This window comes from Passer domesticus, chromosome 13 (assembly GCF_036417665.1).
Source record: "Passer domesticus isolate bPasDom1 chromosome 13, bPasDom1.hap1, whole genome shotgun sequence".
NCBI classification, from domain to species: Eukaryota; Metazoa; Chordata; class Aves; order Passeriformes; family Passeridae; genus Passer; species Passer domesticus.
In genome coordinates this window covers 16281480-16297813 of record NC_087486.1, presented here as the reverse complement: position 1 = coordinate 16297813, position 16334 = coordinate 16281480, and the positions used below count along the sequence as shown (strand labels likewise).

The following is a 16334-nucleotide window of genomic DNA, read 5'->3' as shown; positions in this document are numbered from 1 at the left end:
GAGCAGCAGCCAGAAAAACAGCTTTATTTACCAGCACGGAGACCGGATCTGGAGACACTGGGTGATGGTAACCACATGCAACCCCAAGGGCTGTTTTTCCATGGTCGTTTTTCAGAGCAAAGACACATTTTCACATGGTTTCTTTCTCTTGAGTGTAAACAACTCCCTTGCCCCAGACCTTGTCCCCCTCCCCAGCCAGGGCAGCTGTCTCCTGGTGTCTGCAGGGCAGCAGAGTTCAGCTGCAGCAGCTTTCCAAGAAAGCAACACTAAAGCCATTCCTCCTCCCTCAGATTCCTTCCCTCCCAACAGCTCAAAGGAAACATCCTAAGCATTTTGCACAGGGTTTTATGGCTGTGCTTCTATTTTTAAATCAAGGGGGGAAAGACTTGAAGGTATTTATAAATAAAGGCTCTATGAAAACCAGGCTCTTTATCCATAGTGCTGCACAGAATGATAATTGTCCTCGTTTCACACAAAGCCATGGAGACTGTGGCTGCGTGGGAACATCCCTCCCTGCCCCAGGCTTCTGCACAGCCATAAACCAGAACAAACCAACCCAAAACGACTCCAAACCACCCCCCTGTACATACAACTGCAAGGAGGCAGCAGCAGCCAGTGGGGGAAACCTTGGTGAGGGGCTCAAGGAGCCTTGTGCACACAAGGTTTGTTGGGAATACTGAGTCAGGCATTCACTGGTTCCCTTGGTCCAGCCACACACAACTCCCAGCCTTCCTTCCCCCTCACCTCACAGCAAGATTAATTGACTGCGACTTTCTGGAACCAAGTAGTCCATAAAACATCAACTCCAGACTGGCTCTTCCATGTAGCACAACCCCAGCACAGCCAGGTGGAGTTGTTTCAGTACAAAGCAGAGTCTGGGTGGAAGAAGTGTCCCTGTCTACAGGAACCAGGTATCTCCTCTGCCTGGATCCCTCCTGACCCCTCTCTCTGCAGGGACAACAGTCATTTATTTCCCCCCTGGATCCTCCCGACCCCTCTCTTTGCAGGGACAGCAGGGCTTTTACACCAGCTTTGGGATCTGTTGAGGCAGATCCTTTGCAGCCAGCCCAGCTAACCCAGATAAATCAGTCCCACAGCATCTTATCTGTCATCATGAACCTGGGGGCCCCCCCAGAGCAGGAGTCAGGGTTTTCCCATGCTGATGGACACCAACCATTGGCTGAAGCCAGGATCATGGCTTGGAGCACCTCCGTGTCAAACTGGTTGTTGGGCCAGGCTCCAGCTTCCTCTCCATTCTGGGAGCTGTGGGAAAAGAAAACAAACAATAAGTTACTCCACTTCAGGCAGGAGGAGTGGGCTGGACCAGTGCATGCTTTAAATCCTCATAAACAGCACTCAGGGGCCAAGACCCTTTCAGAGGTGTCCATCCCTCTGCAGGCTCTTGAAGAATAACCACCAAAAGCACTTGGGAGCTCGATGGTGCATCCAGCAACACCTCCCTGACTCCTGCTGCCTTCAGAGGCCACAGCCAAGCATCTCATCTCCCCAAAACCCCACCAATATGGAATCACAGAACGGTTTGGGTTAGAAGAGAACGTGAAGATGATCTATTTCCAACCCCCTGCCATGGGATATAATGTCATCCACTGCCAAAATTACAGTGTCATATCACAAAAACTGCAGTCCTAAAGCCCCAGAGGTGCATATCCACCCTTGCATGCCCAGGGCCTCTGCCCTTCTGCAGGCTGTGAGTGGATGCACCTCTCAAGCTCTTTCAGGTTACAACTCCATCCTGCAGCTTCATTCATGTGAGGGAGGGAAAGAAAACCCCACAGTGTGGTGGGAATTTGGGTCATCACAGAGCAGCTGCCTGGCACCACAGAATCTGCTCTGAAAAGAGTCCAAGCTCAGTCCTGGGGGGGCTGGAGATGCAGGGAGAGGAGAGCAGGCAGCATCTGGGCCTTGTTCCCCTTGGCTGCTGGGGGTGCTGAGCACCACAGATCAGCCTGGGAGAACTCAGGGGATGATGACAGACCTTGGCTGAGGAGGTTTTGTGGCCAAGGCTACAATCAGCACTCTGTGTGCAGGCTAACAAGCCGGGCTTTCATGTCTGCCAGGTGTCAGCTGTGCTCAGGCACCGCTCACTGCTCAGGGCTGTGCTCCCAGAGCCCCTCCAGAGCCTCCACACTTCCTAAACACCTCACCAGCTTCCTGGGGTCCCCTCTGCTCTGTCCCTAAACGACCCCACCACTCGGATCACCACTGTCTCCTCTCCCAGTCCCTGCTCTGACCACCCACAGCCCTTTCCATCTGTTGGAATTCCAGGATTTACCCCTTGGCTCCCTTGGGAGCTCTGCTGAAGTGATGTAGGGGATGATGTGGGGTTGGAAAGCCCTTCCCATGAAAGGACCTTACCCCATTTCCCAGGAAAATGTTCAAACCACCAGGCTACAAGGCATGGAGGCCTCCCCCAGCACTGTGGTCCCAGCTCAGGAGCTGCCAGACCCCAACACTGCTCAGACCCCAGCACTGCTCAGACCCCAATGTCCTGCTCAGACCCCAATGCCCTGCTCAGACCCCAGCACTGCTCAGACCCCAACACTGCTCAGGCCCCAGCACTGCTCAGACCCCAATGTCCTGCTCAGACCCCAATGCCCTGCTCAGCCCCCAGCACTGCTCAGGCCCCAGCACTGCTCAGACCCCAATGCCCTGCTCAGATCCTGAAGCCCTGCTGAGTTCTCAGCATCCTGCTCAGCCACCAGATTCCTGCTCCGGCCCTGAATTCCTGCCCAGCCCCTGAATTCCTGCCCAGCCATGCTCCGGGGTGTCCCCCTGGCAGCCCCAGGCCTGAGCACTCAGCACCCTGCACGGCCGGTGCCAGCTCAGTGCCACGTGCTGGGCACCAGATGGGCTCCTCACGCCCTGCTGAGCATCCCCCTGCCTGAGTGCCCCCTCCACACACGGAGCAGGCTCAGAATGGGCATTCTGGAATTGGGACGGACCCGCAGGCGCTGTTCCTGATGGTTGTACCTGCCACAGTGACCTCGTAGCTGCATCCAAGCTCTGCAAGGAGAGAAGCCTTGAAAGCACGTGAGCTTTCAGCATCCCTGTGAAATCCCCCCCATGCACAGGGTGCCCAGAGCAGCTGGGGCTGCCCCTGGATCCCTGGCAGTGCCCAGGGCCAGGCTGGACAGGGCTTGGAGCAGCCTGGGACAGTGGGAGGTGTCCCTGCCATGGCAGGGGTGGGATGGGATGGTCTGTGAGGTCCTTTCCAACCCAAACCATTCTGGAATTCTGAATATATATTCCAACTACCTTAGAAACACAGTATCTGTCTGCAAGGATGCTGTGCAGACACTCCCAGGTGCTCTGCACAAAATCCAGTCTTGAGCAACTTGTCCAAAGATGTGCAGGACCCGAGCCAGGACCACAGGACCGTCCCTCCCCTTCTGTGTCCCGTGCCTGACCCATCCCCAGCCGGGCACAGGGCGCTGCTCCCACACCAGTTAATCTTTAGGGGATGCAAATAAGCACCAATGGGGCAGAGGCTGCCCCGGCACGACCCCGCAGCATCCTGAAATCCCTGCTGCCTGCCCTCCCGGGGCAGCCTGGGCACGACCTACAGCCCTGCTGCACGCCCTGGCTGGTGGCACGGTTCCAAAAGCCAGAAGCGAGGCGTGCTCCCCTCCCAGGTGATTCCTCCGTGCCGAGATCCTCGGTCCCCTGCCCCCCGAGGGCCGTGCCGGGACAAGGTGGGGACAGCCCCGGGGCTGCAGTGACCTGCTAATGTCACAAACGGGGCTGGGAATAGAGCCCCGGGCGAGATCCAATAAAGGACTTAGGAACCTGAGCTCCACTGCAAACCACAGCCCATCCAGCCACCCGTTAACCCCAGCAGCTCCTGCCCCAACCCCAGCCGGAATATGAGGTTCCCAGGGTTTTCAGGGCTTCAGGAAAGCTGCTCAGAAACATCCCTGAGCCTCCCAGGCGCTGATCCTGTCTCTGGGAGCTGCCTTGACATGATGGTGGCACCCAGAGATGGGGGAGAGAAAGCACAAGGAAGTATCACATGCATTTTGTTTGGTTGGGGTGGCTTTTTTTTGTTTGTTTGTTTGTTTTTTGGGTTTTTTTGTTTAGGTTTTTTTGGTTGGTTGGTTGGTTGGTTGGTGTTTTTTTTGTTTGGTTTTGGGTATTTTTTTTTGTTTGTTTGTTTGATTTTTTTTGTTTGGTTTTTTTTGGTTTTTTTTTTCTCCTTTAAATGTAATATTCCGGTGGTTTGAACTCTGCTGTGAAATCAGAGGCTCAGGTTCAACGCCCTCTTTCATGTGGCAGTGCCAGCATCACATTTTCCACCTCCCAAAAGACTCTTCCCTCCTCTTCCACCCCTCCTTCAGGCAACTCCTTCAGGTTCCCCTGTACAGACATTCCTCCTGTCTCCTGTCAAAGCCTCTGTCCTACAGCCGTGGGAATGCACGGAAGGAAAGGCTCACCTGTGGTCAGGATTTCTGACCCCACTGAGCTGCCCAACCCATGCCCTTGCCCCAGGGCTGCACGAAGGCCCAGGCAGCAGGGCTGGCACCCCTGGGCACCAGACCTGGCCAGGAATGGGTTGCAAAGGGAGGGATGAGGGGTCTGGGTAGTCCCAGCAGCCTGGGAGGGGTCTGAGTGGCACAGCCCAACCCTCCCAAGGTGGGTGGCTGTACCAAGAAACGTGGCTCTTGCCCAGGCTGTTCTGAGCTCTTGGGTTAGAGCTGTGTGTCCCAGGGAAGGACTGAGCTCAGCATGGGCAGCACTTCAGAGCCTTTTCCTGCCTTGTGCTCTTAGTGAGGGATGAACACGTGAACTCCTGGCATCAGCCTCACCAGCCCTTCCACTCTGGGGGACACCCAAAGCCCCACCTCCCCTTAACTCCCTGTGGGATCACAAAGTCAGACTGGAAGAGGGGCACAAATCCTAGAACCCTGCAATGGTTTGGGTTGGCAGGGTCCCTAAGGATCCTGCAGTGCTCCCAGGTGCCACCTTCCAAGCAGAAGAGCTCTCCCAGCCTCCCACCCTGCCCCGGGCTCCAGTGCTCAGATCACTTTGGTGGCTCTCATATGGCCCTGCTTTTGTTGCAGTGAGGAGCCCAAAATTTGGCACAGTGCTCCAGGTGTGGGAATTGAGGGCAACTTCTTGTCCTGCTGGCTACAACCTCACCAGTAAAACCAGTCTCCACCATAGCAAGGGTGCACTGGTGATTCATGTTCAACCTGACAACCCATGTCCCTTTTTTCACCCTTACTGCATCCAGTGTTCCCGAATTTTGCACAAAGAGCCCCAAAGCTGTGTGCCTGCTCCTCATGACGCCACGTAGAAAAGCTATTTTAGAAATGCCTTAACATTGCAAAAAAAAAAAAAAAGGGCATTGAACTCACTTCTCTAAGCAGGAAATTCAAGTGTCTCAATTACTTGCAGCGCAATCATCCAGAATTCAGAGGCACAGAAAAAAAAAACCCAAGGGCTGTAATCTAAAAACATCCAAAAATAACTTCTCACAGAGGAGAATGCACACAGCTGATGGCCAGAGCTGGCTGCCTTCCACGGCCATAGGATGGGGCTGTGAGTCACAGCTGTGAATCACTGACTCAACAATGAGCAGCCCTCCCTGCCCTGCTGCCCTGCCCGGGCTGGGCACACCCAGAGCCCCCCTGCCACTGCCACCCACCCCTCCACAGCTTTGGGTGCTGCTGCAGGGAGCCTGCCCGGAATGGGAGGGCTGGTTCCTATGGAAATAGTCCAGGACTGGCTGGTTTTAATACAAATGCTGTTGATTCAATAGGGTGTTTTTCTAAAAACCCATCCCCCATAGGATAGATTTTTTTTCTCTCTTCAGTTCTACTCCACACTTCAAAGCTCAGAAAAGAGCTGGCTTTCATTTTCAGGAATGCTTCCAGCGTAGCTAGAACTGAGAGAAGGAATCAAAGCCACATTTGAGACAAACCCGGGGGTGCAGCATCGACAGGGGCTCAGGGCATGGTGGACACAGACCACAGGCCAGGTGCTGTGTCAGGAGAGGCAGGTACAGCCTCTGCACGCCCTGGAGCTTCCTTCAATAAACCTGGCTCCGTGGAATCATGGAATAACCAGACAAAAGGCTTTTCTGGCAGCCCTGCCAAACCCCACTGCATCCATCTGCATCCCAACAGTGCCCCACCACCGAGAGCTTGCACAGGCACCCGCACCAGGGGGGCACTTGGGTGCTTTGCTCATCAGCTCATCTGCAGCACCCTCAGCCATCAGGTCCCTTTTTATCTTCCACTTCCAGCACAAAATTATTTCACTTCGAGCACAGAATTATTCATTTCCTTGCGGGGTTGCCATGGAGCTCATCGCTATGGCAGCCAAAGGCCTCGCAAACATTTATTTGCACAATCGCCCGATGGATTCCTGAAAAATTGTTTTCCTTGCTCTGCAGCTGGAAACACGAGTCCCAGCAGCGCCACAACAAACTGGGAGAGTTCATTCGTGCCAGAGCGCTGCTGTCAGAGCCCCAGGGATGGAGAGGGCAGCTCAGTGCCCCAGGGCACCCCAAGGAGCTTGGCAGGGCTGTGGGCAGGGCTCGGGCTGGGGATTTTCCCGGAATACCCTCACCATCCTCTCTCCTCTCTTTCTGGGGCTTCCTGGCTCCTGGGGCAGTGCCCTCTCCCAGCCCGTGCTCCTGGCTGTTCCCAGGCAAGGAGTTGTGACTGGGATTTACTTCTCCTCTCGCTCCCATTTACACGGCAGCCCCGGATGCTGCTCCCCCTTCCCCTCGGGCAGCACCCGGCAGTTCCCCTTCCCCTCGCAGCTCCCGGAGCCAGGCTATCGCCAAGCCCGTTCCTCCATTCCCATTCCCGAGCAGCCCGAGCTGCGGACTGTCTCCCTGCCCCATTCCCCCTGCCCTTCTCTTCCCTCTCTCCCAGCTTCCTCCCCATCCCCCTGCCCTTCTCTTCCCTCTCTCCCAGCTTCCTCCCCATCCCCCGCTGCCTCCCACACGCGGCTCCAGCCGGAGGCAGCAGCGGCAGGAAAATCTCAGCCCGAACCTTCCCCGGCTGGCGAAGTGACAAGTGAGAGGGAGCAGAGCCGTCCCTGCCGGTGTGAGCCTCCGCTGGGCTGCAGGCGTGTGGGGACACTGCCCCGAGCCTGGGGACACAGCCCGAGCCTGGGGACACAGCCCGAGCCTGGGGACACAGCCCGAGCCTGGGGACACTGCCTGAGCCTGGGGACACTGCCTGAGCCTGGGGACACTGCCTGTGACTGGGGACACTGCCCCGAGCCTGGGGACACTCCCCGTGCTTGGGGACACTCCTCGTGCTTGGGGACACAGCCCCGAACCTGGGGACACTGCCTGTGACTGGGGACACTGCCCAAGCCTGGGGACACTGCCCCGAATCTGGGGACATTGCCCCAAACCTGGGGACACAGCCCGAGCCTGGGGACACTGTCTGTGACTGGGGACACTGCCCGAGCCTGGGGACACTGCCCCGAGCCTGGGGACACTCCTCGTGCTTGGGGACACTGCCCCGAGCCTGGGGACACTGCCTGTGACTGGGGACACTGCCTGAGCCTGGGGACACAGCCCGAGCCTGGGGACACTCCCTGAACCTGGGGACACTGCCCGAACCTGGGGACACAGCCCGAGCCTGGGGACACTGCCTGTGCCTGGGGACACTGCCTGTGACTGGGGACACTCCTCGTGCTTGGGGACACTGCCCCGAGCCTGGGGACACTGCCCGAGCCTGGGGACACTGCCCGAGCCTGGGGACACTGCCCGAGCCTGGGGACACTGACCGTGAAGGGAGGGGGCCTGGATGGAGCCCGGCTTTGAGACCATGACTTTGCAAAGATGAAAATGTTAGCAAGGAACTGTGAGTGGGGGGAGCGTTTCCAGCTCCCAAAGCGCTGGGAGCCTTTACTCCCAGCCCGTGGAGCTGCTGGGGCGCTGCTCTGCTGGATGAAGGCGGAACAAAAGCCCTCAATGTTCCTAAAATGGGGCCAGGGCAGCGTCCCCTCTCCCTGGAACTCTTCTAACCCTCCTGAAGGAGACCAGTAATTCTTTCCCCCAGGCCAACCTGCCACCATCCATGTCCCAGACATGCCAGGAAGGATATTTTGGGAAATTCTTTGGAAAGGTTGTTGTGCCTGTTTTTCAGAGCCATCTCTGCAGCCGGCCATGGCACGTGCTCAGCTGCGCAGGAAGCAGATGGAGGGAGAAAAATTAAACTAATGCACGTAGCACCTGTTAAATTACCTAAAATAGCTTTTCTATACATAAAACTGGTGATGAAACCCCTGATATTCTGGGGGCTCTCCACAGTGAGAAACATATCCCATCATCTGGATAGTTCCTTTCCTCTACAAAAGACTTTGCAGCTTTTGTCCCACTTGGCAAGATCTGGAAAGTTCAGACTTCAAGGGCCATGACAAATGCAGATAAAGGGATTTTTGGCCCAGAATGGTCCATAAGGGAAGGAAATACTCAGTTTAAAAGGGCTCCATGATGTAGAAAGAAGCTCAAACACTGAATCTGCTGAGATTTGGGCTGTTGGTAGCTAAAAGGGTGGCCCCTGCAAGCAGGAGTGCTCATATGTGGCAGAGAGGACAGCTCTGTGTCCTCCTGACTCTGGAAGGGGAGGTGGGGTGGGACAGGACACATCTCTATAAAAACCTTCAGTTTCCAATCCCAAAATCAGATCAGCTCTGCAGGAAGAGGGGGAGGGAGAGGAGTATCCAGGGAAAAGTCCTGCTCCCAATATCAAAACAACTCCTGTCTGCCCAGCAACCCAAATCCACTCCAAAACTGCACCCAAGGCTGCAGCCCATGCCCAGAGCAAAGCCAGGCTCTGAGCAGCCTCAGAGTCCTTTAAAAGCAGTGCTCTGTCTGTAGGGTTGACAGGAAACCCCAGTAGTTAAATCACAGCATTGCTAGGATGGAGAAGTCCTCTGAGATCATTGGGTCCAACCATGAACCCAGCACTGACAATTCCGGCACTAACCCAAGCCCCAGGTGCCACATCTGCACAACTTTCAAGACTCCACCACTGCCCTGGTATCTGCTCCTACTCCTGACCATCCTTTCAGAGAAGAAATTTTCCCAATATCCAATCTTAACTTGCCCTGGTGCAAATTGAGGCCTTTTCCTCCTCCTGTCCCTGTTCCCTGGAGCACAGCCCGACCCCCCGGCTGTCCCCTCCTGTCAGGAGCTGTGCAGAGCCACAAGGTCCCCCCTGAGCCTCCTTTTCTCCAGGCTGAGCCCCTTCCCTGCTCCCTCAGCCTCTCCTGGGGCTCCAGACCCTTCCCAGCTCCTTTCCCTGCCCTGGACACGCTCCAGCCCATGAGGCTCTCATTTGTCATCAATCTGTTCTGTTCCACAGCCCACCAGGTCAAACCTGGCAGATAAAACAGTCTGGCCCCTCATGGACTTCTGTGGTTCCATCTGGGGTGTTTGCTGAGTGAAAGCCACACAAATGGGCTGGGGACTGGTGTGGGCTTCAGCACTGGACACAAACAACCACCCCAAATACTCCCCAAAGAGACAACTTCTCTGCCAGGTTCCCCAGGATGTGGCAGAAGCTGGTGATTTGAGCAGTTCAGCCCCAAGGATCTGGCAGGGGGAAATCCCCTTCAGAGCAGAGCTCCTTCACTGGCACAACTCCTCCTGCACTCAGAGTCCCAGCCCACATTAAGCACAGCAGCTCTCACTCTTGGGAGAACACTGTCACTTAGATTATGGCTGTTCCTTCAAAGCAATGCCCTCAAATAGTATTCCAGGGGCTGCTGTGACTTTTCAGGCTGCAGGGCTCCACTCACACCTTCCCCAGGCCTTGGGGAGGCAGCTGAGAGCAGCTCCACACGCTGCAGGAGCTGTGGAGCAATCACTACTGAACACTGAACAGGCACACAAACACAACCCAGGCAGAAGAAGCAGGAATTTTAGCCCAGACACTGTTACAACTTCATCATTCACCCAGAATGTGTGGAACCACACCTGGCAAAGCAAATACCACTGCTGGCTTAACCCTGGGGTGTGTTTGGGATGGCAATGTGAGGATTGTAATTATTTCCTAAACTTGCCACAGGGGCACTTCCCTCTGCTGCTCCTCTTGCTCCTGTCAGTGAGAAGCTGCAGCCTGTCCAGCAGCCTGCCTGGCGTGTGCCCTTCCACGTTTTCCATGGATGAGCAGAAGGCAAATCCATCAGTGTTTATCTGCACAGCCCCACTGGTGCCCTGTGCTGTGCAGCACCTGCTGCTGGATCCACTACAACACAACACAAACTCACAGAGTAAATTCCTCGGTGTTTGCAACAACCCCAGACACCCCTGGGTCTGCCTTTATTTATTTTTAGGAAGGATGTGGGCAAAGCCTGCAGCTGTGGCCAGTTGTCCTGCTGGGTGTCCACCCCCGTGCTGGGTAAGCCCAGGAATGTCTGTGGTTCCCTCTCTGGCCCAGCTGCTCCGGGATGTTCCCCCCAGACACACACGTGGGGTCAGTGTCCTGGTACGCTGTCATGCACCCTAAAAACACACCACGAGCCCCACCTTGGCAATACCTGCATGCTTTGAGCCACAAGAACTCCCCTGAGAGCTTAAAGGACTATTCTTTATTCCTCTCCCAGCACACACAGGCAGCCTGTTGATAGTCCTGCAAGCCCAACTCTCGAAGTTCTTGCATGAAAACAAAACAAAGAATGAAAACCAAAAAAAAAAAAAATCCCTCTTTTCCTTCCTGGCTCTCTTGCTGCAGCATGTCCACTGTGAGCCCCAAGCCCCTCGTTTGGGAGTGGGGGATGATGGCTGGGCCAGGCAGGGCAGCTGTGATGCTGTTTGATAAACAAGTGAAGCGAAGTGAACATCACCATTGGCTGTGCTCAGCCGGGGAGGGGAAGCCTGGCTAGCAACAGCTTTGGGAAGCATTAACAAAGGGGGATTTAGGATTGGAGAGAACAAATGGAAGGGGGCTGTGAAATGGCAACTCTGCATCTTCTCTACACGCTCTGCTCCTCCCTCCCCTGAGTTGCCATGGATTCTCACACTGCTTCCCACCCCGCTGTGAGTCCCCTGGCGCTGTCTCTGGGGTGTCTCCTGCCTGCCATCCCCTCCCAGCCTGCCCACACAGCCCAGAACTGTCCTCAGCCCTGCCACAGGATGCCTCCCAGGCCTGTCTCACCCTCTCATGTCCACCTGTGAGCAACACAGAGCCCTCCCCATCCTTCAGGAAGGAAATCCTGCCTCCAGCCAGGTGTTTTCCTGAACAAATCATCACATAGACCATAAAACAAAGAGCAGCCAGGGTCAGGCAGCACCATGAACATGCAGGGCACAACAATGAAAACAAACCAAAACAACAAGATGGGTCCTTTGTACCAGCCCCAGTCCCTGCACTCTCCCCCCATACACTAGCAGCCTCCTCCCACAGGGAAACCCCACAGTGATGATCCCACAGGGATACCCTGAGATGCTGCTGGACCATTCATTTACTGCACTTTGGCCAATTCATCACTGTAATCTCTGCTAGAGCCACTGATCTGATTTATCCAGGAATGGCATCTGCTGCTCGGAATCAGTCTGGATTCATTTCCATTTGCCCAGCGACAGCATGGGTGTGGGTTTTTTTAAGAAAAACAAACCACAAACATCATTAAATTAATCATCCTATCCTCCTATTTCTCCCAAACAAGATTAATTCTGTTTTGCTCAGGTCTGCCTCGCTACCACATTTTCAGAGCATATTGTCTGAGCTCCTCTCTCCTGAGCATGTGCACCAGAGCTCTCCCGTGCTTCAGAACAAAGAGCAGATTCCCTTTGTTGTCCTGGAGCAGCAGCGATGTAGGAGATCAAGAGCTGGTCCCTGCTCACTGAGCTTCCCCTGCTCTGCCTGGTTCCAGGTGCCCAGAGACACGCGGGATTTGTTGTGATGGGCAGGGCTATGTGGAGAAGAGACAGGATTGTTTCTTCCCCAGCTCCCATGGAGACAGCAAGGCAGAAATCCCAACATGGGTTTGAGCTTGTTTCTGGCTTAGGGTCAGTGCCAGGCTCCCCCCACGATCCATCCAAACCCGTGGCCTAAGCTGCTGTGTCTTTATTGTTAATTAATTTGGGTCAAATAGAGTTAAGAGCACATCCCTTTTTTTGATTTTCAGCTGAAAGGCAGGCTGTGCTCCCCTAGCACCAAGCAGAGCCCTGCACTTCAGAGAGCTCGTGGTGCTACAGAGCTTCACCTGTCAGCAGGAGACACATTTGTACAGGGTTTAACAGCAGAGAAACAGCAAGCCGGGCTCAGGCAGCTGCACTTGCCCCCTCTTTAATGCCTGTACTACCCAGCAGTGCCTGGGGAATTCACACACCAGGCATCAAAACTCTGGGAAGAGCACGGGAACAGCACAATGGGGAGTGGGCTGCTTTCCAGGATCTGCCTGTTTGATTGCCAGGGAGATGTCAGGGCTGGGCACTGAACATATGAGAGCACTTTCTATTTCCATCCTTTAATAGTGTTACACAGGTTTGGATTAAAAACATCCCCCTTCATTTTACTTAAAATAGGATGAAAGAAACAGGGGGGGAAAAATCGGCAAGAGCAGTTTTGTTGCAAATGTGGACACAGGCAAGTGGGGAAAACCAGCAGGAATTAAAATCCACTGAGTTTTTCCAGTTATTTCAGCAGCAGCCTGTGCTTCAGCAAAATCTCTTTCCAAAGCCAGGGTTCAGCCCGTGCTGTGGGACCCCCTGCCACAACATGGGGCTCAGAGCAATCTGGTCCAGAGGAAAGTGTCCCTACCCACGGCAGGGGGTGGAAAAAGATGAGCTTGAAGGTCCCTTCCAACCCAAACCATTCTGTGACTGAAGAGCAGCTGTTCCAGGGGCTGTCCTGGGCACCCAGGTCACAGATCCCCAGCAGTGACATCGTGCCTCATGCACCAGAACCAACATTTCCCACTCGTTCAGCTCCCCACACACACTCTGAGCTGCCTTTCCTCTTGCCCTCTCTCTTCCCACACCACAGTTGCTGCTCTCTTAGGCACTGGGAAGGGGATGGAGCTGGTGAACAGATCCAGGCAGGGGCTGGGAGCTGAGCTGAGTGTCACTGTCCCAGGACCTGAGGAAAGTCCCTGTCACTGAGCTCAGGGGGCCTGGGCTGCATCAGCTCTGAGCCCTGAGGAGCCCCAGCACGATGCTAGAAGAGGGAGCAGCAGAGCCTGCTCTGATGGGGCTCATTTACTGCCTTCTCACAGCAAAACAATTACAGCAGCTGTGCTGCACTTCTGCATTAACAGGGCTTTGTTAATTGTCATTTGAACTAGAGCGGAAATGCTTAGAAAGATTTTCCTTGATTAAAATGTTGTCAGTGATGGGGAGCTCAACAGACCTCTGAGAAAACCATTCCAGCTATAGCTTCACTTTAAAGTCCAAGGCCAGCTTCTGCTATGAACACTTAATCTAATTACATCAAACGCTCACTCCATTTTAGCTTTATCAGCTGGAATAGCAAAGTTTAATCACTTCAACAAGTTGGCTATAGCAATCTCTTAATTTTCTGATAAGAATATTATTGAGCCAGACCCAGGGAAAGAGTCAGGCACAAGCAGCTGTTTAATTGCAGATGTTTAACTGCAAGCTCTGACACCAAAATCCAGCACCCACTACTCCCATGTCACCACTTTAAACTCCACAGGAGCTGCTCAAGTGGCCACCAGGAATGGCAGAGCACAGAGCCTGAGCCAGCCAGATGAGCAAGCACATCACCCAGATTTACTCCTGATTATTCAGAGTATAACCCTCAGGTATGCCCCAAAAGATATAATCTTTCCACATATAAATTATCCTGGAGCCAGTCTCCTCACACACAGTAACCTCTGGCTGGGGTATTCACAGAGAAAGGTGGAATTCAGTTAAAGTTCTCTCTTTCAAGGGAGTGCACCCTCTGAAGGGGATCCCTGCTTATAAACTAGGAGAGAAGATGGGAGAGGCAAAGAACAACATTTTGTTGTCAGTGGTCTCTCACTGTGCACCAAGACAAGCAAAGCTTGGTGGGCCAGAGGGGAGAGAGCCCCAGGCAGGAGCAGGGTGCTCACCTGGGAGGCCTCTGCTCTGCTCTGGGGCCTCTCTGCTGACCTCACACAGGCCCCACAGAGAGGTGGTGGAATCTCCCTCGCTGGGGATATTCCAGAACTGTGTGGACACAATCCTGCGCTGTGTGCTCTGGGATGACCCTGCTGAGCAGGGAGGTGGGACCAGGTGAAGCTCTGTGGCTCCCTCCTCCTGACCCATCCTGGGGCTCTGTGAGCACACCTCAGCAGCACAGAGCTCAAGGCTCCATGACTGGTAAAGGGAGTGATTTCCAGTGGCTTCCATGAAGGGAGAGGAATTAAGATTTTTCACTCAGGAAGGAATTTACATGCTCAGAATCTACTTTAGCAAAGAGGCCTTTCTCTGTGAAACCCCCTGTCCATTCCTCCAACCACCTCCTGACTTCACCTGGAGTTCCTTCCAGTTCCTGAGACACCAAACCCAGACACACCACTGCCACCAGCAGCTGTCACACCCCCACCAAGCACAGCTGACACAGGAGCAGCCCTATTTCTGACTCCATCAATGACAGGGACACCCACTCTCAGAGCTGCCACTCATGGACTTTCCAGCACTGAAAGTGGCACACCAAGAAAAGAAACCTTCATCCCACAGATAAATGAAGAAAGAGCCACTTACCCACTTGTTCCAGGTCTCTGGGTCTGAGAGAAGCGCCAATCTGTGTTAGGCTGAGCTTGCTGCAAAGAAAAAGAAGAGTTTTAATACCTCCATTCTTGCCTTTGAAAATGAAAGGGAACTGATCCTGGATTATTTCAGTCTGGAGTATCAGCATGTTCTGTCCAAGTGAAGCAAATCAATTAGAACAAAGAGAAAGCTCCCCCTCCCCCTTTCTTGAGTATTTCTGAAGCAGCATGAATACCAAAAAGCATGACAAAAACTGTTCAGAGAATAATCTTCCAAAGCAGCTCAGGAAACCAGGCTGTGAAAGAAATGAAGCATGAAATAAACTGATAAGGGCATGAATTCAGCAGGAGCAGTGGTACCACAGTAATGAGCTTGGAGGAGGAAGGGGGTGTGAGGGGGTGGCAGAGTTAATTGATACTGAGAAAGATGCTCTTAATACTCTAAGGTAAAATGGTAACAGACCTTCCCAATCTCTCCTTTTTCTGTCTTTAAAAAGGCCTGCCTGAGATCTTGCTTTCATGCATGGTATTTGAATGACTTTTCCTAGCTGTTGTGGCCTTGGAGCACTACAATATTTTTCTGTCCACAGAAAAAAGAATAAACTTCCGACAGCAAGAGGAAAAAGCCTTATTTGTTTAGGAGACACAATAACCTTCAGACACAGCAGCACACTTTGTAACCTCATTAATAAGCCCCCATATCACTCTCTGCCAGTGTTATTTTACAATCAGACAATGAACATTTTGTAAATAAGGAAGGACATGGAGCAAGCTTGTATATTCCTGTTTGAATCATGCCTTTGTGGAAAGCACTAAATAGCACAACTGTTTCTGTCGGGAAAACACACACACTTCCGAAAATCATGATCATCTTAATGAACTCCAGGGTGATGACATACTACCTGGAAAGGACAATGCTTCCCTCAGCTATTTTAGGAAGGAGCAGTTCATAGTCCATACATAGTGAAACATCAGTTTTATAGGATTATTCTGCTTGTACATGCAATTACTAAGGAAAAGTGAAGACAAGTAGAGCTGACCTAGATTTTTATTTAGTAGATGTGCTCTCACTAATTTCTCTGCAGCTTTGATGATACTCATGAAAGAAGATATTAGAATAAATTACTCCCCTAAAATAGATGCCCCACTGGTCCCCATGCTGCATGCAAATGAAGCTGTTGAAAGACTTGCCCTCCAGATTTCAGATACACATTTTTGCACACGCTGACACACAATACTGCACTAGATAAGCCCTTCCCAATATTTTGAATAGCCCTTCCATATTTTGAATTCCTGTTGTAATTACCATTTTCAAATTTAGGGCAGGCATTTGTGACACAAAATTGCTTTACTTTTTATATCCCAAAGTTATAAAAGCTCCAGCTAAACACAGTCACCTACATCTATATTTAGGCATCTGAGTACAAACAGCTCAAGTTTTCAAAGCTTGCCGCTCCTCAGCCTCTGCAAGCCCAAGGGCACATAAGGTCACCAGGATCTTTGTGAATAATGTCACTCCTGACATTTCAGTATTTTAGTGCTGAATACCGAATTCAGCTCCTCGTTCAACGTGAGCAAGCAGGAAAATGATCCCTTGCCAAGGCACAGTTAGTAATTAATAACACTTGGGGTTAAAGAAATGAGAA

The 16334-nt window shown here is 53.0% G+C and overlaps 1 protein-coding gene across 17 annotated transcripts in view; it reads right to left on the bottom strand.

Moving 5' to 3' along the window:
- The window catches only part of LOC135280372 (protocadherin gamma-C5-like), a 281155-nt gene that overhangs the window by 5703 nt on the left and 259118 nt on the right, over nucleotides 1-16334 (bottom strand). For all 17 annotated transcript variants that reach the window (XM_064388199.1, XM_064388196.1, XM_064388197.1 and 14 more), the window contains exons 2-3: nucleotides 14684-14742; nucleotides 1175-1263 (exon numbers count right to left, since the gene is read on the bottom strand). In XM_064388199.1, the coding sequence (XP_064244269.1) occupies nucleotides 1175-1263; nucleotides 14684-14742 (148 nt within the window). The remainder of the gene's footprint in view (nucleotides 1-1174; nucleotides 1264-14683; nucleotides 14743-16334) is intronic.